This window comes from Neospora caninum, chromosome XII (assembly GCF_000208865.1).
Source record: "Neospora caninum Liverpool complete genome, chromosome XII".
NCBI classification, from domain to species: Eukaryota; Apicomplexa; class Conoidasida; order Eucoccidiorida; family Sarcocystidae; genus Neospora; species Neospora caninum.
The window spans coordinates 784350-806004 of record NC_018398.1 but is presented as its reverse complement, the minus strand read 5'-3'; the positions used below and the strand labels follow the sequence as shown (position 1 = coordinate 806004).

The 21655-nt window shown below is 50.7% G+C and overlaps 3 protein-coding genes across 3 annotated transcripts; all 3 read left to right on the top strand.

Moving 5' to 3' along the window:
* Window positions 1-905: 905 nt before the first annotated feature.
* Window positions 906-6592, top strand: NCLIV_061260 (conserved hypothetical protein; the record flags this gene model as incomplete). The annotated part of the gene is made up of 3 exons (XM_003885679.1): window positions 906-5008; window positions 5873-6130; window positions 6421-6592. 3 exons carry the CDS (start codon window positions 906-908, stop codon window positions 6590-6592), a joined length of 4533 nt encoding a protein of 1510 aa, XP_003885728.1.
* Window positions 6593-9797: 3205 nt separating this feature from the next.
* On the top strand, window positions 9798-17183 carry NCLIV_061250 (putative acetoacetyl-CoA synthetase; the record flags this gene model as incomplete). The annotated part of the gene is made up of 12 exons (XM_003885678.1): window positions 9798-9945; window positions 10372-10449; window positions 11187-11328; window positions 12027-12037; window positions 12927-12971; window positions 13610-13732; window positions 14037-14169; window positions 14335-14474; window positions 14890-15019; window positions 15313-15472; window positions 16173-16261; window positions 16847-17183. 12 exons carry the CDS (start codon window positions 9798-9800, stop codon window positions 17181-17183), a joined length of 1536 nt encoding a protein of 511 aa, XP_003885727.1.
* Window positions 17184-20232: 3049 nt separating this feature from the next.
* Window positions 20233-21284, top strand: NCLIV_061240 (conserved hypothetical protein; the record flags this gene model as incomplete). The annotated part of the gene is made up of 3 exons (XM_003885677.1): window positions 20233-20516; window positions 20741-20855; window positions 21000-21284. Coding segments are annotated over 3 exons (684 nt in total), but the record flags the coding sequence as incomplete, so codon positions are not given.
* Window positions 21285-21655: the final 371 nt, after the last annotated feature.

Below are 21655 nucleotides of genomic sequence, written 5' to 3'. Positions count from 1 at the left end.
ACAACCCCCTTATCCCAATACTTCACGACTGACGTCTTGCAACAGGCAGTCAGACACTTCTGTGGTGCATGCCGTTGCAAGGGAAACACACGCATGTTGCCACGCCTACGGGGTTTTACCATGCACGTTCCCTAGTTTGCTTTGTGCCGAATGAACCTCCGCATGCACTTCGACTTTGACGACCCTCTGGGCTGTAAGGCAGTGCTCGTCGCGGGAACTTTGGCCTACTACCTCGACTAGCCGGATCGTGTTACGCTTGATATCTGCGATGAATCTGCGGTGAACAGATTGTGCGACGCAAGCGGCTGGAATTTGGAAGCGAGTTAATATCTATTTATCGGAGCAGGAAGCTCGACCTGGTAAGAGGTCAAAAGCCGGTAAAAACGACAGCGTACATATTTCGAATCGCCTGGTCCGCATTAGGCATAGGGCTTTCCCTTGTATTGTGTATCCGTTGTTTGCCTCGGACACGGAGATGGCCTGACTCGTCATCCTGCGTGTGTCCTCACTTTTCCGGTCAGCTGCGTCATCTCCGGCAACACAGGCTCATCGAACAGGCTACTCAAGATCCGCGGCAACGTCTCCGGCAGATCCTCGGAGAGCGCGGAAGCACCCCGTCTCGAGTTCCGGTATTTCCCGAATATCCAAGTGACAAAACAGCCACGCCTCCGTCTCTGCCACTTCCTGCTTTTGCGGAGGCGACTGACGCAAGAGTCCAGTCTCCTCCAAATCCGACGGCGACGCAGTCCGCGTTCCCTGTATCCAGCGACTCGGTTGAGTTCTCACGTCGTTCAACAAGTCCATCGCCCTCAGTCTCTCCATCACTGTCTGGTGAGGTATGCAACGGGTCAACCAGCCCTCCGGATCACATAGAACCGTGTTACGCGGCTTCAGACGGACCCAAAATGCGCAGCAAAATACGGCTATCACCATCGGTCCGGGATGCGCCAGAAGCAGCAACAATCGAACGGGGAACCCCCCGCGACATCAGCGCCCATAGCGATGGAACAACTGCACGACAGCAGGGGGTACAGCCAAAGCACGGTGTTGCTTCCGCCGGTGTAACATGTGTGTGCTACTCGGGAAGCTCTCCAGCTTCTGGAATGTCTTTTTCTTCCCCGCCAGCGACGTGTTTGGCTCAACTGCCCATTCGCGATATATTGGAAGACACAGTCGTCTCTGCTCCGTGTGCTTCTGCGGAAACCGATCAGCAGTGTAGCAGTGCAGCTGTGAGCCCTGAAGTAATTCATGATGAAACTTTCTTCCCTGAAGCGAAGGAAAGGGAAATATCCGTCGCCGTGACCTCTGCTCCAAGACCTCTACGCTCGCCAAGCCTCGAGCCGTTGGCGTCTACATCGCTGGAGTTACTGCCTTCCTGGACCGCCCATTCTAGCACAACTGAGCCTTCAGACGCGCCTCTCTCCTCTGCCGAGATGTCAATGCCTCTTCGGCTACCCTTCTGTGAGCCTGTAGCGGCACCACAGGTGCCGGCGTCGCCCGGTGTCCCCGCGAATGAAGAGCTGTCTCTGTCGGGCACTTTCCGTCGAGCGACGAACAGCGTACCTGAAGCACCTGTCGCGCCTTCTCCGTCAGAGTGCCGTGTAAGGTCGCCTCTCCAACGTCAGTGTCGAAGGGAAGACAAGCAAAACCCGTTGGATGAAGCGCGCCGCGGCTCACGCCGCTGCAGTGGTCAGCATGCGTCGTTGGGTCGTCTAGACAGGATGATTGGGACGGACGTCCGTTCCTCGCAGCATACGCTCGTCTCGCCATGTGGTCCTTCGAGTGACCAACTAGATAAACGTAGCCGCACGGCTTCATGCACATCAACTGCTGTCAGCCCCTGGTCATCGATCGAACAAGACACGGACGACAAGCGCATGAAGACGTCAGTCTCCGCGGCGGCCTGTACTCCCACTATCGGTGCACCCGACACGGAAGCCGCATCGCGTGCGTTTTCGCCGAGTGGTGTTGACTCAGAATGCTTTTCCAAGTCTGCTTGTCTCGGCATGTCGGCGGCTTCCAGTGAGCTGCTGGTGCCTAGTTTGCGGCTCCATGAGTGGGCGGCGGTTGAAGAGTCACCGATCTGTGATCCTCTAGAGGTAGCATCTTCACCGACAGCATCAAGTCTGCGGAACGGGCAGGCGTTGCATGCACATGACACGACAGCGGACGAAGGATCAACCCCAGTGTCTCTTCAGGGTTCTCACGAGCGTGCTGGCCATCGAAGCGGCCAGCGTTCCGATGAGCACTCGTCATCCTGGCCTTCTCAGTCTGCCGAAACTCGAGCTGTCCTGGGAGAAGTCGATGCTGCATTGGCAGAAGCAAACGATGCGCTACAGGATGCCGATGCTGCAGCTGGTGCGCTTCTTGATGAGTCGTTGGCCGCCGAGGTGTGCGTCCTTTTCAGTCGTCGCGAAGAGGCCCCCACATCACACGATAAAGAGCAACTTAGTCACCTGAACCTTGCCGGATGTGGAATTCCCCACGAGCAGCCATTCGAGCGGGAGAGGGAGAGCACGAAAAGCGAAAACGACCGTTGCCGACCGTCTCATAAACTGCAGCTCCATAGCTGGGAAGATTCCCTTCTGCAAGCGCCGCATGGCCCGACAGAATTCTCCAGCAGAACGGCCGCTCAAGTCCCAAGTGCCGGTAACAGCATCCCTCACAGCCCTCTGCCGCAGTCTGACCTCGATGCAGCGGTCGAATCGCCTTGCCCCGCTTTCTCCTCTGTAGCAATGGAGCCATGTCTCACGGAGACTTCGGTGTCAACTTATTGCGAAACACGAATTGCGTCTTTGCCTCTTCCGGAAAGCTGCAACGACCACCATCCTGGCAGCCAGCTTCTAGGTCCCATGAGACAGTCACATACACAGCCTTCCCCGATGGAGAGCAAGGCTGCTTTCTCTTATCTGCCCGTGAAATACTCATCCATTCCGATCCCTGACTTCTGCAAATCTGGAGCCCCTGAGAAATCTTGCACTTCCCACTCCGGCAGGGAAAAAGCCTCTCCCTCTGCAGCGGGGAGGACTGCCGAGTGCGAGAAGTCGAGATCAGGACGCGTTCTGACTGAGGTCCCTGGATTTCTGGCAGATTCGGGGAATCCAGCGATATCTTTCCTGTCGATTTTGGAGGATGAGCTTTTCTGCGCTCGCGCTCTTGCGCAACTCCGTCACAACGCGACTCGGGCACCTCAAGAGTCGATGAGCGGGTGCACGGCGCCACAAGCAAATGAGCGCCTACGCGTGGGACACTCAGAGCAAAGGAGGTCTTCCGTGAATGCGCCCTTTTCGTTGGCCTGTGAAACACGTAATCTGGTCCAATATGAAATAGGTGGTACGCAGCCGATGCCACCGACAGAGGTCGAAGCAGCGCCAGGAGAAACGGGAGAAGGACTTCGGCGACAAACGGGGGGTGAAAGCCAGAAAACGGCCGAAGTTGCTTCCGGACCTGCACCATGCTTTCAGCTAGGTGGAAGCGCCCACAACGTCCCCGTGGCCAACGATCCGTTTTTGTCCAGTCCTCTCCCCGTTCAGGCACCCCAAGAATCTTTCGCATGCAGTTCTGAACCCCATGATTCTGTGCCCCAGCTACCTAGCATCTCCCAAATTCCTGTAAACCCTGAATCCCAATCGGAACATCTACAGCGGATGGCGGCCACCTTCCCGCTCTCCCCGCCTTCTCGTGAGACACTGTTTTCCTTACCATCACTGTTCGCGCCGTGCAGCCGCTACAGATGGTGCCCGAATCCCTCAGAGAATTTCTCCGTCAGTGGTAGCAGTTCCCCGACGCGCGCAACCCCTCAAGGGCTCCTGCCCGCCTCAGTTACACTTCCGTCATCTCCGCCAGACAAACCGTCTGTATTAGTAGCGACCTCACCGCTGGCTCCGACAGCATCTCATTTGCAGACCGCACCGCCTGTCGGCATTTCTTTGCGGACTGTTCCTGTTGATCAACGGGTGCCTGATCAGCGGAAAATCGATCTCGGGGCAGCTGCAGCAATGCCAAGGCTCGTACCTTCCTCAAACGTGGGGCCGGACGTTGCTGTATGTTGCACTGCCTCATCTCTCTGGCATGACGCTGCATCGACCCCAGCAGACGACTCTTCCCGAGGGCACGCAGTGTCCCCGTTCCCGTGTAGAGAGTCGGTATTAACTGGCGCTCCCATGGCGACAAAACCGTTTGCCGCAGCCAGCGCGACAGACGTACGGACTGAGGCCGGGAACGCCAAAGACAGATGCGTGCACCGTGACGCGTGTGGACAAGAGGGCAGGTCTGGCGGATCTGCTGTCACAGTTTGTGCCGTGGAAGAACCCTGTACAAACGGAAATCAGGGTGGGGCACCTGGTGTCCCGGCGATGGCCACGTTTCCCTCACAGGCTCAGAAGTCGCTGACCCACGCACAGCCAAGGGCTTACCATCCGTGGTTGAGCAGCAGTCCTTTGTTATGCTCTCTTGGAGTCATTTGTACGGCAGAAGGCCCACTAAATCGCTCGCCAGAGACATGCGGTGAAGCTCATCCTGTGGAGCGTCCGCGTAATTTCCAATCGCGGCGCGGAAGTCAAAATAAAGTTGACGTGTTGTGTAGTGAGAGGGCCCGAAGGAGCATGTACCATCCAATGCCATCTGAGCACGTCATGATGAAGCTTAAACCTTTGTCTTTCGGCGCCTGTTACTGCTCGGGTGCGTACCCGAAAAATCGTTCCGGTGGACCAAACGCCGTGGGTCAGAGCGTCGGCTGCCCGACTGGCAGCAGCCGCGCTAGCCAAGGAAAGTCTGAGACCAGACTGAGTGACAGACGAGAGACGCTAAATTGTTTTAGCCAATGCCATCTGGAACGTATGGGGCCGGGGAATCCTACCGTGGTTTCGCCGTCTGGCAGTCTGAAGAGGCCACAGCTGTTAGGGGAAGGGCAATCAACGAGAAAACCGGGGCACTCGTATATGTTTGTAGTCCGGATGCAAGCAAGAGCAGAAGAAAGGAGACACCGTCTAGAACAGCTCAAGCTCAGGTAGGGCGCACACTCCAGAGAGGGGATTTTACCAAGCCCTAGAATGAGGGTTGACGAAGATGGGATGAAAAGGCCAGAGCCCGCATACGGCGTGAAATTTGTCTAAACTATAAAGTCGGTTCTATGTGGTATTCTGTAGTGTGTCAGGCTGCGAATTCCCGTGTGGCTCCACAACAACGGGGCGAGACGAAATCACAAACAACACCGTACGCAGACTTTTTTTTCCGTCATTTCCTTGGTTGCACCAAAGAAATACGACTATTTCAGGTCCTGCGGCTCGAGGGCCCGCACTACGAACTCTTCTGCTGAACTAGGCTTGAGTGTGACCATTCCCTGTAGGAAGGCGGAGGTGCTCGCGAGAAACAAAGAGCTGGACAAGTTAGTACGCATCGTCGGTATCTGAGTTGGTCTCAGCTAAGAAGAAAAGAACTGGATCCATCGCCGTTGGGACGGCTTTCCATTGATTGCCTGTTCCTTCACAATGCAGAAGAACCCCTTGTGTGTGGCAGGGGGTCTTCGTCAGGACATAGGCTAACGTGTTTGGCTACGTACTGATATGGCCATGTACACTAGTTCGGTCATGCCGAGAGGCCTAGATTCAAGTACGCCTAACTTGTTCTTCTAGCCGCCTTGACTCCGCCGGTGGCCTTCCCTTTGCTATTTCGTGGTCCCTCTCCGATACTGTGTTTTTTGCTGGATGATAACCTCACCATCAAGGGGAAGAGAAGCTCGCGTCTGCCCATCAGGCAAACAAAAACGCATCTACCAATAAACTGTCTCTTCTCACCCTGTACAAAGATGTTAGTCCACATCGGAAGATCAGTTGAGAGCCACTCCGAAATCTTATTGGCTATTCTTGCTCAGGAAGGCGAGCAGACTTCGCCTTCAAGAGCAACGGCAACGTGAAAAGCAACGACAGCAGGAAGAAGCGGCTGCTGGAGAGGAAGCGCGCAGGCAGCAGGTGAAACTGCGCCAACGCGCCGTCACTTACAGAAAAAGACGTTTGGAAGCTGCTACTTTAGCGGCCCTCTGCGCTGCAAGAGAGGCTACACTTGTGACGGTGACTGAAGCAAAAAGAACCCTTTCGAGGTGTCAGACTCGTCGCACAGTCAACTGCTGGAGGTAAGGTCAGCTTAGGGAAAAGCTATCCACGTAATGCCCTACACCAGCAGCCGGACGATCCCACGATCTTCGAACTTCACTCATCACTCAGTCAGCGGTGGAAGAACTGCGTAACGTTCGTGTAAAAAACACCTGGATTGTACCCACAGAGAGACACACCACTGAAATCGAAAAAAATGTGGATACGAGTGTAACTCTGGCTTGCGGAACCTTACCACTAATGTAGTGGGAAACCAGGTTATATCTGTGTTCGAAAAATGTCTTTGGCTCTGTACTGCTTCTGTTTGTAGGCTTATAGTAGTGAGGCGTCGGTGCATGGACGTGGCGATTCCACTCGCGCGAGACACTCTTGCCCGTCAGTGGATGCGGAATCGATCGGACAGGCTGAAGGCGGGGGCCTTCCGTGAGTGGGCATCGAGCACAGTGGCCGAAAGGGAACGCGCAAAGGAGGTAATGACATGAAAAAATCAAATCAACAACAAATATGGCAAGGAAATAGTGCTGATCCAGAACTCCCCGAGTCAATAGGTGTCGCCTGGTATGCTCGAGACGAATCTATGGCTGAGTTTCGCGCTGAGCAACATCGTAACGCCACGCTTCGCGGAGCCGAAGGTAGCGCACGAATCGCCTTTATCAATAACTCGTACCGGCTCGACGGCGAGGACAGTTTCCACGTCCAAGAGGCGCCAAAGATCCCCTGTGTCACTATTCCAGCATGGACGTATGCGATACCAGTGCAGTGCACCTGTAATGCAAGAGATACACAGAATCGAGAAGCGGCTACCATTTTTATGGAGCGGAACTATATCCACTGTCACCGGCGAGCTGGGTACAAACACGCTGACAGCAGGCTCAGCAGGTGTTGCTGATTACCTCAAGGACGGCGCATAAACTGAACACGGAAGAGTTGAACCTTGAAAATGCAAACGCTGTTGAAGGCGTCGAAAGTCCAGTTACTTGTCACAGTTACCATGCTCGCCGCCGACGTGTAGGAGTAATTAACTGCGTTCGTAAACGGGACTTCATATGCATACACCTCTCTAAGCAGCTTCACTCGGCTGTGTCGTTCCTTGCGCCTCTTGCAAATCCAGATCCTGGAACGAGTTCGAGTTTCTCGGTGCCATCGTGCCTTCCTGGCATTCACGGAAAACGTGGCGCGATTTGTGAAGGCTCAGTACGAACCGGTTAGTATTTCAAAAATCTCGGCTTCGTGGGCAAATTGGAGGCAGTCAGGTGTAGCCCAAACGCGGTTCTCACAGAATTCAGGTTGGGACCCTTTTTCGCCAGCAAGCACCTTGTTCTATGGCTCGAGCACCGGTCCGGCCCTAATTACCACGGCGTGTCTCGTCTTCTGCCATACCTTCAGGCTATGAAACAGTACGACTATTTGCTCATAAGAAGATTCTTCACGACTTGGCGGCGGCAACATCGTCAACAGCAAGAAAGCAGAGAAATAGAAGCTCTGAAGGCGGATCTCTGGAGACGAGCGCGTACACTTCTTGAAGACTCTAGGTCAGAGTCTGACTAGTGAGTTTCCGTCAGTTCCAACTAAGTAACCGAGAGCCAGGCGGCGGCTGCTGACGCTCTCTGTGATGTAATGGCAGCGTTTCCTGTCGCCAAGACGTAGAGAAGGAAAAGATCTGGTGATCGTGGAGTCATGTTTTAACTCAAATTCCAAGCTCGTGCCTAAGTGAAGACAGCCGCTCGGGATGACAGGCTCTGTGCTGGTATGCACTGCTTTACAGCGACGTTTTTTCCCCACCCCTCGCTGCTTCTAGCACAAACGCTTAGCCAGACAAATGACGACAGTGGGTTCATGAGGTGCTGAGCGACGGAATGGTCCCAACCGCAATGCAAAAATCGTATTGTTCGCCTCTATCTGACCGTGTAAGAAAGTCGATACACATTTCAGACAGGCAATCTTATCTCCTACCTTTCAGCTGTTTCCCTTGTGGTCCCCCCTGTCAACCCACCTGGAAATGCTGTGTTTTACCTTGTCAAGTTTCTGCTTGATGGGCTGCTGAGTATGAGAAACAGATTTCAGGGTGCGAGGAAGGATAAAGGGAGGAAGCCGCGTGGGAGATTTGTCCTTGTTTTGGACATGCATTTGAGGATACCTCTTCCCATGGGCATTCGTTTTCTCGAGCTTTCCTCATCGTTTATCGGGGGGTGAATGACAAAAGTGTCTGCACATCGGACTTTTTTGCCAGCTGATGAACTTCCCGAAGAGTGTTTAGTTTTGCAAAGCACTCGTTGTAAGTAACATCTGTTTACTATCGACGATCGGCAATGCGCGGCGATGGCTGCTAGCTTGTCAGTCTAGCGGCATGCTCAGTAGTACAATTCTTTTCCTGTCTACCACGGAAATCGAAAGACTATAAATCGTGCATACTGACATGGAAGTCTTTCTACTCGGGCCTCTTACTCGATGTCGGGCACCTAATTCAGCCCTCGTCCACCATTTATCGGTTGAATCTTACTTGCGGAATTCTCCAATCTTCCCTAGCAGCAGTCGAGCACCGGCAACCGTTCTATGTGCCCTTTGGAGAAAAGTTACAAGCCGGTGCCACTGCTCTCTATATAGCAATAGGACACTAGGATCGCTAGACGTTCCGTCTGCTGAAGTCTTTGTGCCTCCTGCTGTTCATCGACAAAATGCCGGAGGTGTGCGCCCCCCTTGTGCGAGTACGGCTGCTAATTGCGCCGCTCGCTTCCCAGGGTATCTGCCTACTCTCGGTAATCAGTGCAAAATAAAGCACGCCACAGCATTAGGTGTAGAAGGTCACTCTTGTCAGAAAGCTTGGGCAACAGCTCCTGTTTTTCAGATGGCTTCGCTTTTTTCGACAAGCCGTCGCATATATACTTTTGACGACGATAGAGATGTGGAACATACCGAAAACGGCGGAACGCCTCAGCGGCCAAGCGATCAGCCTCCACTTCCGTACTTTGTGGACAAAGAGCCTCCAGTGGCTTTTCCTGCGTCTGCTTCCTTCCATGACTCGCATTCCTCCCGGTTATCGTTGTTCTATGATTACGTGGCGAAGAAGCATTCCCACGCGCCGCCGCCTCTCTGCCCATCCGCTCCACGTTTTGTTCAGCCGCTTCCACCGCCACCGCCTTCACCTCCAGCATACAACACTTTCCATGACTGGACTGTTCGCTACGCTCCGTTTTTTTGGAGAGATGTATGGGAATTCTGTGGCGTTTGCAACCCCAGCAATGCTGGCAGCCCTCTCTTAGAGATACGAGGCGACAACCTGTCACCTGGTGAACAGTCCATCAACAGATTCTACGCTCAGCATGCCACGTCCCAGGGCCTGCCTCGCACCCAGTTCCTTTTCGGGGCTCCTTCGATGAGGGGTCTATCTTGTCAGGCATTCGTTAATACCGTTTTTTTCCCTAAAGGAAAATTAAACTTCGCGGAAAACGTAGTCCGGTACGTTTTTAGATGCACAAACTCACCTACCCATCCGTAACCAAATATTTTAAGATCGTATATACTGTTAACTCGAGGAGGTCATTCGAATTCTACTCCACATCTCGTATCGCAAAATAAACTCAGTAATTTGACCCCTAAGTTTACGTTTGGGTTTTCTGAGGAGACATTCAGCGGGTTTCCTGTGTACGCAAACAATAAAACTCTCGTGCCTGTCTGTCCCATGGGCGCATGTGGTGTAGAGGAGCAGGGCGGCTCGACCGAGATGTGGCTTTGGTCTACTCGTGCGAAGGGTCACCATCCAGGACCATGACATTCGGCGACTTGCGTCGTCAAGTGGCTGTAATGATGCAGTTTTTCCGACGGATAGGTCTACAGAGTAAGTTCGCCTCGCGCCTCTCAAAAATCACCGTGCAGTTGCGTCCACACATTAGTGTCAGAACGCATGTAACTACGTAAACAAATAGGCATATTCACTTCGACAACGTGCACATAGATTATATGCGATCATATCTCCATCTGTATTAGACATATATATATATATATATATATATATATATATCAGAACTTTTCTTGGTGCACACAAGTGTATATGTGACATACATATATATACTTCTTATATATATATATATATATCAGAACTTTTCTTGGTGCACACAAGTGTATATGTGACATACATATATATACTTCTTCCCTACAGCTCCGTTTTAGAAAGGGTCTGGCTTGTGGTCGCAAGTACTCAAAAACATAGCTCAATGCCGACCATGAAGCTTCCATCTAACCGTTTTTGGCGTTATTTTTACAGAGGGGGATCGGGTCGCGGCGGTGGTTTGCAATACACCTGAGACGGTTGTAACGATGCTCGCTGTTACTGGATTAGGAGGTGAGGAGATCGATCGTATGGCGACGGTTGTCGCAGGCAGTTCCTTCCCCCCAAGTATCACCTGAACGGCCAAAGGGCAGTGTGCATGTGCAGTAGCGCGCCACTGGCTGGTTTTCACAAACGTAGAAGGCCTGTTCTTTCTCAACCTGTAAGTGCGAAGACCCTCAGCGATAGCCCCATCCGTCAGTAAATCTGTAGCGAACTTACAGTCGATCGCTTCCATCATTTCCATCACAACATTTAAATACAAATTTATAGGCGCATCATGACTCCTTTGTTTTTCCATTCGAATCACACCGACGGTTTACTCTCCCTGGCCCTGGCAGGCATCTGGTCGTCGTGTTCGCCGGACTTCTCCCTTCCAGTTCTACATAGTAGATTTGACGATCTCTCTCCTAGACTTCTGGTCACCTCAGATGTCTACCGACTGAAAGGCAGAACCACTTCATGTATTCGAAAAGTGAGATGAGGATCTGAAACTTTATTTTGGTCCCACACATCACCTCTGTGACCTCTTAGAGCCACGTATGGGTATACATCGTTTACAAGCATTTTACCTACTTATATCCTCATGGCTACATCCATCCATGAAACTGAGTGGCATTTCATCGAATTGACACGAACCCGGACTGACAGTTCGCTCGTTTTTTTGTGCGACGTTTCTCGGAACGCAAGACCATTTTCTGCGCAGTCGTTCCCGTGACGGTTTTGTAAGATGTTGTTTTGTGTTTAGGCAGAGGACCTCTGCCGGCGGATGGCAAGCGTCAAGACTCTCCTTACACTTCCCCTGGATGGCGCAATGGAAATAACTTTTCACGAGGACATCGTATCCCGAGTCCCTGATGTTTTTCAGGCGAGGTATTCCGATATCATGAACACGTACGTTTCCCAATGTCCACCCGTCCACGGTGTATTCTGCAGTGCAGTTTCTTTGCCCCTCTAGCAGACCTTTAAATTGAATAGAAAACTCCAGGAAAACACTGGTAACCAAACAGTATAAATGTGTTCTGTTGTTTTCGGACATCGTGAGAATGTGTGTGTCTTCGTCCAAATCGTGTCACTTATCTTTTTTCTCCTATGTTATATTACTACTTCCCTCGATTGTCTCAAAATCACCGGGCTGAAGGATGCAGTCCGCTTCACACGCATGAAATGTATTCCAGGAAGCATAAGTGTGCAAACGTATCGTTTGCCCTCTCTTCTCTTAGAACTATACTTCCGAATTTATCACACCCCTTACACCGTGTGTATATACGTGTGCACGTGCGTGTACTCGCCAAAGTCAAACTAAGCATTTCCAGTTATCAGAATTTGTTTGCCACGGGTTTCCTTGGTGACAGTCGGATGCAACTCACGCAGGCAGGGAGATAGTCAAAACACGGTCAGCGGAATAAATTTTGGAGCAAAACGCCGCAGCTCAAACGTTTCGTATTTCGCCACACGATAAGCATAGAACAATGACTGTAACACTGTCAGGTAACTACCCGATGTCACGGCTTGCTGTGTAGGTCGGCTGCTACGGAGCTTGCTTTTCCGGCCTTGTCTTTTAATGACCCCCTCTTTATTCTATTTTCCAGCGGCACGACGGGTGAGTAGCAGAACACGTATTTCGTCGCTGCTGACCACACTCTGACAAAGACAAATACTGATCGGAACCGAAAGTAGACCCAGGATAATTTCATCTCCTCATGACGCTTTCCCCATTTTGTCCAGAAACCAAGTCGAGCGCAAGTCCTCGGAACCCGTCTGCTACCGACTCGGCCTCTGTTGTTTTTCATTGCTTTGTGCATACAGGTCCACCAAAGCGTCTTGTACACCGCCAAGGGTTACTGTTGCAGCTTGTGAAGGAGCATCAACTCCGTCAGTGAAGCCACCTTCTCCCTTTTGGTTGTATTCGTCCCTCTCGCGCCTGCAAGAGAAACACGCGCACTCTTGTCGTATCCCTTGTTCACCCAGTCAGAGGACAAACATTTTTGATCCAGTGCAGGATATGGGGTGTCTACAAAGTGTTTAGCTGCCTTAGAGAGTTCGTGCGCATGCTCATATTTCCGTGGTTTCGGACACAGATACAGACCGAAGATAGAAGACGCTTTATGGAAGAAGTAATGCGAGGGGCACTGTTATTCGACGGCCGATGGCTTGTATCCAGTATGGTTACTTTAGAACTTGCTCCCTCTTCTCTGTCACTTCATGAAAAAAGTCAAGGAGCGTCTTTACGTATAGAAGGACGCGTTGAGTGTCACAAATAGATTTGCGTGTCTAAGCATACCGACGCAACAGTAAAACCTCTAACTATGTTTATGCAAATATCCGCTGAGGACTGACGTGGACTTGCGACGACCTAGACGTCCACGTGATCGACCTTGGTGTGCTGGTTTGTTCTGGACAAATTACTCCAAACGCTGCTCAGTAAAAAAGCCCTTGTGACACCGGCAGTCAGCGGATTTCCTACCCTCGTCTACGTCTTATCTTTTCAGATCTGGACGTTCGGCCGGGAGACGCCATGCTCTACTACTCTACAGGTACGTAAAACTCGACAATGACGTAGTGCTGGCAACTAAACCCTCAACGTTACGCTGGACAAGATTAGAAGACTCAAATAAGAACACCTAGGGCTCGCCGTGATGCGCTGAAAGCTGTCACCGTATGTCCACACATATTTGCGTATCTGTTGTTTACGGGACTTAACATGATGGTCATGAAAAGCACAATTGAACTTGGATCCGGTAAACAAAGGCATTCGAGATCCCGCGTCTGTGGAGCGCTTTTTGACCCATACTCATTTCTACGTGCACGTGTATAGAGATGCATGTATGCGACCAGTGCGTCTGGAGAAGTTGTACTTTGGAGTGTCTTGAGAGATATCTATGGAACTAGGCAGAGTGAACGGACACGGTTTGGAGAATCGGTATGTAGAGAAGAATATAGACAAACATGTGCAATCCTACTATCAGGCACATCCAAATGGGTACGCCCCCTCTCTGTGTCTAGATATATACAATATATACACATATGTGTATGCGTTTCTACGTCTCGACGCGTGAGCGTGCAAGGAGAAGCAGCAGGAGTGTCCGAAGCATGACGCTGTAGATCAAACGCATAGCTCCATAACTCTGTACTTTTGGGGCTCCGAAGCGTATCGTTTTCCATCTTTCCTCAGCGTCGTGGATGATGTGGAACTGGCTTGTCGCGGGTCTCGCTTCTGGCGCCACCCTCCTTTTGTACGAAGGCCATGCAATGCATCCGGATCCCCTAGTCTTATGGAGGTTTTTCGACGAACACGGTACGACCGTCGGCGACCCTAGATTAAGCTGCATTACCTTCCAACTTTACACCGAATATGTTTTAATCTTAACGTAGTACATATCCGGTGCTCTACGTAACTGCAGATAGCTATGCGCTGGGTGTGTGCATAGAGATTAGCAAACCGCCAGACGCAGGAAGCTAATGAGTGCTCTTGCAAAGAAGAGCTTTTGGAATACGACTTATTCGTTTGGTAGCCGGGGTACATCTCCTTACTCCTGTGGAGCAGTTGAACAGAACGTGGGGCCTTTTCTGTGATCTGCTTTTCTCGTGGATTTTACCAGGTGGCACTCTTTTCGGGACGAGTGCAAAGTACCTCCAGGACTTGGAAAAAATGGAAATCGTCCCCAAATCTACCTTTTCGTTGAGCCGTCTGCGCACGCTATGTTCAACGGGGTCGCCGTTATACCCACACTCGTACGCCTAGGGATTCTAAAGAAATTTTGATGCTTATTTTTCGGTTTCTACTGCAGCCCCCCAGAACCATCCGCGTATACGATGCCACGCTTCCGCGGGAGCAAAAAGGTGTTTTGCTAGCTGCTTAACCCTCATATTCGTTTGCTGCTAATGTCTGTTCTGTAGGTTTCGCTACGCTGCAGAGTGCATAAAGAGAGACCTCCACCTCGTGTCTATGTCTGGCGGCTCTGACATATGTTCCTGCTTCCTAACTGGAAATCCAACCGGTGAAGTCCGGGAAGGACTTCTTCAGGTCGAAGGCCTCGGTAAGATATACATATCTACATTCATGTACAGGTACACCTATGCACATGAAAATGGCACATTAAATCAACGTCATCTGCAGACGGAAAAAAGCGTCTTCATCCACTTGATCGTGCTCCAGGGGCCAACCTGGTAGTCCGTCTGGGTCATAGGTTACACAGTGTCACAAACAGAGCATGCGATTTGTGGATCGCGTTTTCTTTTGTCTGTACGGTTTCTTTTTTCTCGCTCAGAAACGGTTGCTTTATTTTACAGATTGGAGAATGGATCCCTAGACAACGCTTGAGTGGAGTTCTTCCCTTTTGTGCAAGAAGCCTGTCTGCTCCAGAGCAGGTTTTTCAGAGAAAACGACTGTATTCTTTAGCGATGTTCGCTGCACACGAACCGGCAGCTTTTGCTTTTCTGTCGACTTTCCAGGCATGGACGTCGCTGTGGTCAATCCGTTTGGAGAGAGCACCGTTGGCCGGACAGGCGAGCTAGCGTGTCTTCAACCTTTCGTCAGCCAGCCTATACAACTCTGGGACGACGAAAACCGCGCAAAATACATGTGCGTGGTAGATGTATGCCGTCGTGTAGCAGCTTAGCTTTTATATGCTGGTTTTCCCTCGGCTATCCAGACCCCTGCACAGTGTCTCTGTCTTTTTTGTGCGCGTTCTGTCGCTTTCTTATCTCTCCGCTGGTAAACTTTTAGCGTATCCCGCCGTCATGTGCGTTCCATTCAGAACATTGTACTTGTGTTTTCCCTTACTTCCTTCCTCATTCGTTCTACGTCCACCCTCCCCTTTCACTCATGCAAAACGCCGGTTTCATGTCCTTGTCTCGCCGGTGCACGGGTCCCAGCCAAACGTACTTCGACAAAGCGAAGGGAGGAATGTGGGTACAAGGCGACCATTGCCTTTCATTTGGATCCCCAATAAAAGGGTTCGTGATACTTGGACGGAGCGATGCGACATTAAACCCGAGCGGTGTCAGAGTCAGCAGCTCGGAAATTTACCAAGTGGTAAGCCCGATAACCCGCAAGAGAGGAATCGAGAGAAAAAGGACAGAGAGAAGAACGAAGATCAAGAGCCAAAGGCGAGGGAGCGTCTCTATGTGACTTCACAGAAAGAACAACTCTACATGGCATTTCCCACCGCAGCGAATAGGGTGTGTAGGGTGATCTTATCTTAGGAAAAAAACGGAGAGAGGCATTCGACGAACGGGGCTACAGAAGAAATGTATGGGAAAACGAAGCCGAAAGGGCTTCTACGTGACAGGCAGGTGTTTGCAGCCTTTCCTGGTGGGATGCACTACATTAAGGAAGAAATGTGGCGAAAGGAGGGGACACACTGGCCCGGCGGAACGCGAGAGAAAGAAGACATACGAAGGGCGACGGGGCGTGTTCTGCGAGATGCACACACGGGAGAACTGACAGAGATTACCTTCCTTGTCCTTGGATGCAAATGGACAAGAGCCGTTGGCTGTTTCCATGGTGTGGTACATCGAGTAGCTCTTTCTTTATGTTTGTTTGCGAGTGCAGATTTGAAAAGATCTGTGCTTTTCCTGTATCTGGGCACAATCAGACCTAGAAACCTATCGTTCGGCAGACATGTCTTTTTACGTGCCATAGTTTGAGAAAGCTGTGCCGGACTTGTGCCTTCCCTCTACATGTTGAAGTTAACGACGTATCGCTTTAGCGGTATTCAATTATCTGTTCACAGGTCCTGGGACACCGAGGCGTTAGGGAGTGCATTGCCGTTGGGCGGATTCACAATGATGCCGAGCACATCGTCCTTTTCATTGTTCTCGCGTAGGTTGAAAACGTTTTCCTTAGAAAGAACACGAAAGGCCTCTTGAAGATGAATACTGCGTGAAATCCATGAATACAGCGGCAGTCGTTGCTGTACATTTGGGAGGACCGCAGCGTTCCCAGTGGTCGACGCGTTCGAGTGCTGATGTGCATAACCATACAATGTCTCCTTAGAAGATCAAATAGGTAAAGTCCTTCAATCTCGATATGACCAGTACACCACCTGTGACCTCGGCACACAGCGAGCATCTAACATAATTTCTTACTGACGGCGTTTCAGGCACGACGCTGAAGGAATCATCCAACGTCCAACCAGTGGTTGTTTCTGACCTTGCGTGCACGTCTACATGAACTCTCCAGTACTACACGAATTCTGCACTCTTGTGGACACGAAAGTGTCTGTGGAACACTGCATTTATCGCCTGAACATCACTCCTACACCTTTTCGGGTACTGACTGCTCGTGCGTACAAGATTCCATACCGTTGGAACTTTTCAAACTTGGCTGCCCTTATCGTCGGTTGAACATATGCGATATAAATCGTGACTGTTCCTTGCGCTTCTGCTTTTCTGTGTGCACGCTCAGAGGTACACACCGGTACACGGCCTCGTTCGTCGCAGAGCTGAAGAAGATGATCAGAGAGACCCTGACATCTTTCCATGTACCAAAACACATTTTTATGGTTGGCGAAATCCCCAAGACGAAAAACGGGAAGCTAATGGAGAAGGAACTCAAGAATTTCGTAAACGGCCTGCCTGCAACAAATCTTGCAAGCGCACAAAACCCAGATGTATTCAGAGAGTACGAACGCTTCGTTCACAAACCTCGACTCCATCCACGTACTCCTTCCCCCCATGCGTGGAGGTCAGAATATGAAGAGGAGCATGGCTTCCCTCCTCCTACAGATAGTATGGATTACTAAGCATTTGATGCAGAAAACTAGGCCGGGGAATCTTTCCTTCTTTTTTTGTCGTGACATGGGTATTTGTTTATAATGCCCATGTGCTTCTACCGTCGCACGGATGGTAGGTAAACCGTTTTTGTATGCGTTTAAAAATGCACAAACATGCTCATGTGTTTTCTTTCCGCACACTCGTCCTCCGTCCTACACGGCAGTCGAACATCAATTGGAACAGCAGTACAACAGGCAAAACATTACGGGTGTTCCCTTCTTTATCCAGAGTGTGGGCCGTGAAGAGGGATGCACTGACTCAGATGTTTGACTGCTCCATGTGTTCCTTTGTTACAAGGAAAGAGGAGGAAAACGTGATCGGTCCCGTTCTCTGCTTCAAAGAAAGGAGAGAGATTGACCGATTCGATGTGCCGTTCAGAATATATATCGTGGAGGACAGCCGACCAGAAAAAACGTGGTGCAGAAAAAAGTCGAGTTGTTCTACGTTTTTGCAGATCTGGTGGTCGGTATGTATATATATGTAAATCTATATGAGTTTCTGTAGGCACACAGAGTTCTGCGTATATATATTTCTTTATAAGCATAAATGTAGATACATACATAGGTAGAAATGTGCATTCTCGTTAATGTACATATAGAGGCGTTTGCCCATTTGCCAAGGTATGTAAATAGACTTATTTCTATTGCAGGGTCAACGTGTGTGTTGTGATTTTGTGCACTGGGCGCTTTGTCTCCGGGAAGCTCGACACATTTCTGCTTGGCTTCTTGTCGTTTCAAATGCATTAGGACTCGCTTGCATGCACTTTGGTGCGTGCCATGTCAACGGCCCGTTCTCCTGTCTTTTGCCGAGGCAATTCCACTTTTCTTGACTCCGGCGTTTACCGGACCGAAGCGCGCTTGTGTTAGCAGAGATTCATTTTCCTGCTCGCCTTTTGAACCGCAGCAATCCGCTTTGCTTGGTCTGCCAGGGAGGCCTCACCTTTCCGATTTTAGTTCGATTTCTTGGCTTTCTAGCCTCTTAGCTTCCGATGTGTTGGTTGCAGTTCTTCAGGATTCTATATCTTCGGTGCGGATGACTGGTTCCTGGCAGGACGGCGTTTCTCCCGTTGCAGTCTTGAGGACGTTCCAGGAAAAGTATCTGCAGCACAGGCGTCAGGTTTCCTGTGCAGCAGCCGAAGTACTCTTATGCTGTAGAAACTACAGGCTCTACACGGCGCGTGCTGTTGCTCTTTATAGACTATGCGCAAGTGCCTCAGGTAGAAGAGAGATACGGAAGCCAGTCCAATATTATCGATGCACAAGACTCAACATCCTCACCACTCATCTCCGTGTCTGTGACGCAGCACTCGGGCCGGCTCCAAGCGTGTGGTCGGGCGCTTGAAGTGCACTGAAACGATCAACTCTCCTAGCCAAAAAAGGTATTCACGGAAATATGCACCAATGGAGAGTAGTAGTAGACCTCAGGGATAACAGGTGAAGGAAAATCATTGTCTGAAACCGCCCAAAAGTCATCGACACCCCCGTACAAAGAATTCTTATGCGACTTGGCTTGGTACATGCATGCACCTGATTCCCTGCTTCTAGACAGCCATTTTTTCTTGCATGCTCGAGACAACACGCGCACATAAAATGAAAGATACATGAAACATCGCCATTCTGACGGTGGCATATAAAATCTTTCATCGACGTCACCCATGAATCCAACCCTAGAGATGGACCTAAGAGCCTCGAAGAGAAAAGCTTTTTTGTGTGTTTCACTCGCCACCAGACACGCGTATTGCGGAGGGCTTGCCTTTAACCATTCAGAAAACGGCAGTAGTGTGTGGATTTCCCGAAGCGATGTTTTCCTTTTCTCTCGATTTCACTTGTTTATGTGCCTTTCCTCACCATGTGCTATTGCGACCTCTGTTTACTAACGTATTTGAGGCAAAAAGAAAGGAGTGACAACTCTGCGTTTCCCTATGAGAGCCCGCAAAATGCTCTAGACGACATGTATGCACATTGACAACAAAGATAAATGCATGCATATATATATATATATATATATATAAATTTCTATACATCTGCGTTTTTTGCTGGGTGGACTGTATACGCCCATATGTCTTCCTGTAGTTGTATTGATGCCCTCGAGCCTCCCCGTTGTGTTCCGAATATCCTGTCTCGCCACGATTGGTGATTTTGCTGTTTAAAAAGACCGTTTCGGCGTCCTAAACCCCGAAGACCGAGGCGACTCTTTATGGGGGCTCGTTTTTCTAGGCGTCGATCGTCCTGCCGTCTACTTGTTTACGCGAAAACCCCAAGGAGGCCCTGATTTGATTCCCGCTTACAGGCCGCCCCACTTTCTCCGTGGAACCCGTGCGGTCTCAGATTCAACCAGGGTAGCGCTTTTGTCTGCTTTGAGCCGGTCCGGTCTTTCTCCTCGGCTTGACCATCCTACCTTTCGCAACACACATTCCAGGCTCCGACGGTGTTGCCTTTCACGCGGTTCTTTTCTTCTTGGGAACTTCTTCAGGGGTGGAAGAGGGAGGAGCGTTCCGAGGGATAATACGAACGAAAGGATTCCTGATCGAAGAGGTCGTCGGACTCAGTGCAAAAGTCACTGTGTCGTGCCTGTCGACCTTTGCGGCAGAATACACTATTCTACTTGTAGAGGCAAGCTGCTTAACGCTATTTTTGTAAGCTGTTCTTCATGGGGATAGGGAAAGTGCGAGCGAATGTGTATGGAACGGCGTGAGAGGACACCTGCCACCGTTGAAGGAGCTAAAAGAAGGGCGCTCGTTCGGCGTTCTGTCGATTTCGAATGTGGAGGGGAACCTCTTTTCCGTTTCACCTCTCGAGTAGTTTCGGGTTGTCGACGAAACGGGTAGTCTGGAACAGGCTCTTCGTGTACTGTCACATGCCGTCACACCCGCCTCAGACCTCCGTGTTGCCTTCGTCACTCCCCGTGGGCCATCCTAAGCATCCGCGTACCATCAGACCGCCTGCCGGTTCAGTTGAAACAGTGGAAACAGTCACAGAAGCACGGCAGTTCGCTGTGTTCCTCAGAAGGCGTTCCAGAATGGACACTTCGGACGGGAAGCTCTGTCCCCTTTCGAGTGAGGCACCCGGTAGCGCACTCGAGAAACAGAGTTCCAGGGCCCAGAACCAGCAGACGGACCACAGCGCGAAACGAACGGGCATCAGCGGTGTAACAGAGGAAAATGCGAAAGCCGAAGGAGCGAAAGAGAAGAGAAAAACAGGCCGCCCAGACCCGATTGTTCAGTATGTTGTGCTCCGGAAAGACCTGCAGACTCTCCTGGGATGGCCCGCAGGAGCAGTCATTGCTCAGGCATGTCATGCTTGGTAAGCGGCATCACACGGAGTCCACCGGCTTCCTCCCCCAAACACTATTCGCATCCCTCTTACACGCCGTAGTCGCGAACCGTAGCCACATAAGTCCTGCTTGACGTGCGCACGGACAGAAAATTGGAAGGGGGAAAACCTCTTTTGTGTCTGCGTCTGCGTGGTGGACGCCTTTTTTGTTCATTGGTTACATCTCGAAATCCTGTCTCTAATGTTGCGCGCAGCATTAGCATAGTGGCTTCGACGTATTCTGACCCAGCCGTACAGGCGTACCTTGCAGAAGGTGACAGCATGCGGAAAGTCGTTCTGGAGGTCCACGGCGAAGAGGAGCTTAGAAAGGTCAGCGAGGCTCTCGACGCAAAAGATCTTCGCCACAAACTGTGGATCGAACAGCCCGAAGGGATCCCAACCTGCGTGGCGATACAGCCTATGTCGCGGTCGAAGGTTCACTCTTTTCTCAAAAATTTGAAACTCTATTCGTAGGAGAGAAAGTACGGGATCGGCCTGTACTCTGGAAACGAACAGCGCACCTGGCACATTCCACGCTTACCAACCCGAAGCGACCTGTATTTTGATACCGTCTCGCCCCCGCAACGGGTAGTTGGCTTCTTGCTCGACAGCCGCAAACTCTTCTTTCGGGTGAGAGAGGAACTGGATCTTCTTGCTGGCATGCTGCTCCGACAGCTCCCTACGTACATATGCATATGTAAGTATGCTTCTTGTTTTGCAAGCATGCAGACTATCGTACGTGTACATGCGTTATTACAGGCCCGTGTATATAAATATATATATATATATATATATAGTTGTTCGGCGATGTGCATGCGCTATGACGCCGCAACGGTTGTTAAGCTATACACTGTTAACGCTATCCTTTAAAACAAGTCGTTCTTTCCTTACGCTTAGTTGGTATGGGTCTTCTCGTGTCAATACAGGTCGTCACGCCCTCGTGGGCCTGAGTCGATCTCCGATCAGTGGCATAAAACGGATCTCTGTCCCTCGTTTTAACATTCTCTATAATCTATATATGGTGACATTGAACAAGCATCTCTTCGGTATTGTCAAGGATCATGCCCTGAAAATACGGCGGGAAAAGTCTTGGCAACAGTGGTGCAGAACTCGCAAAACATATGAGGGGA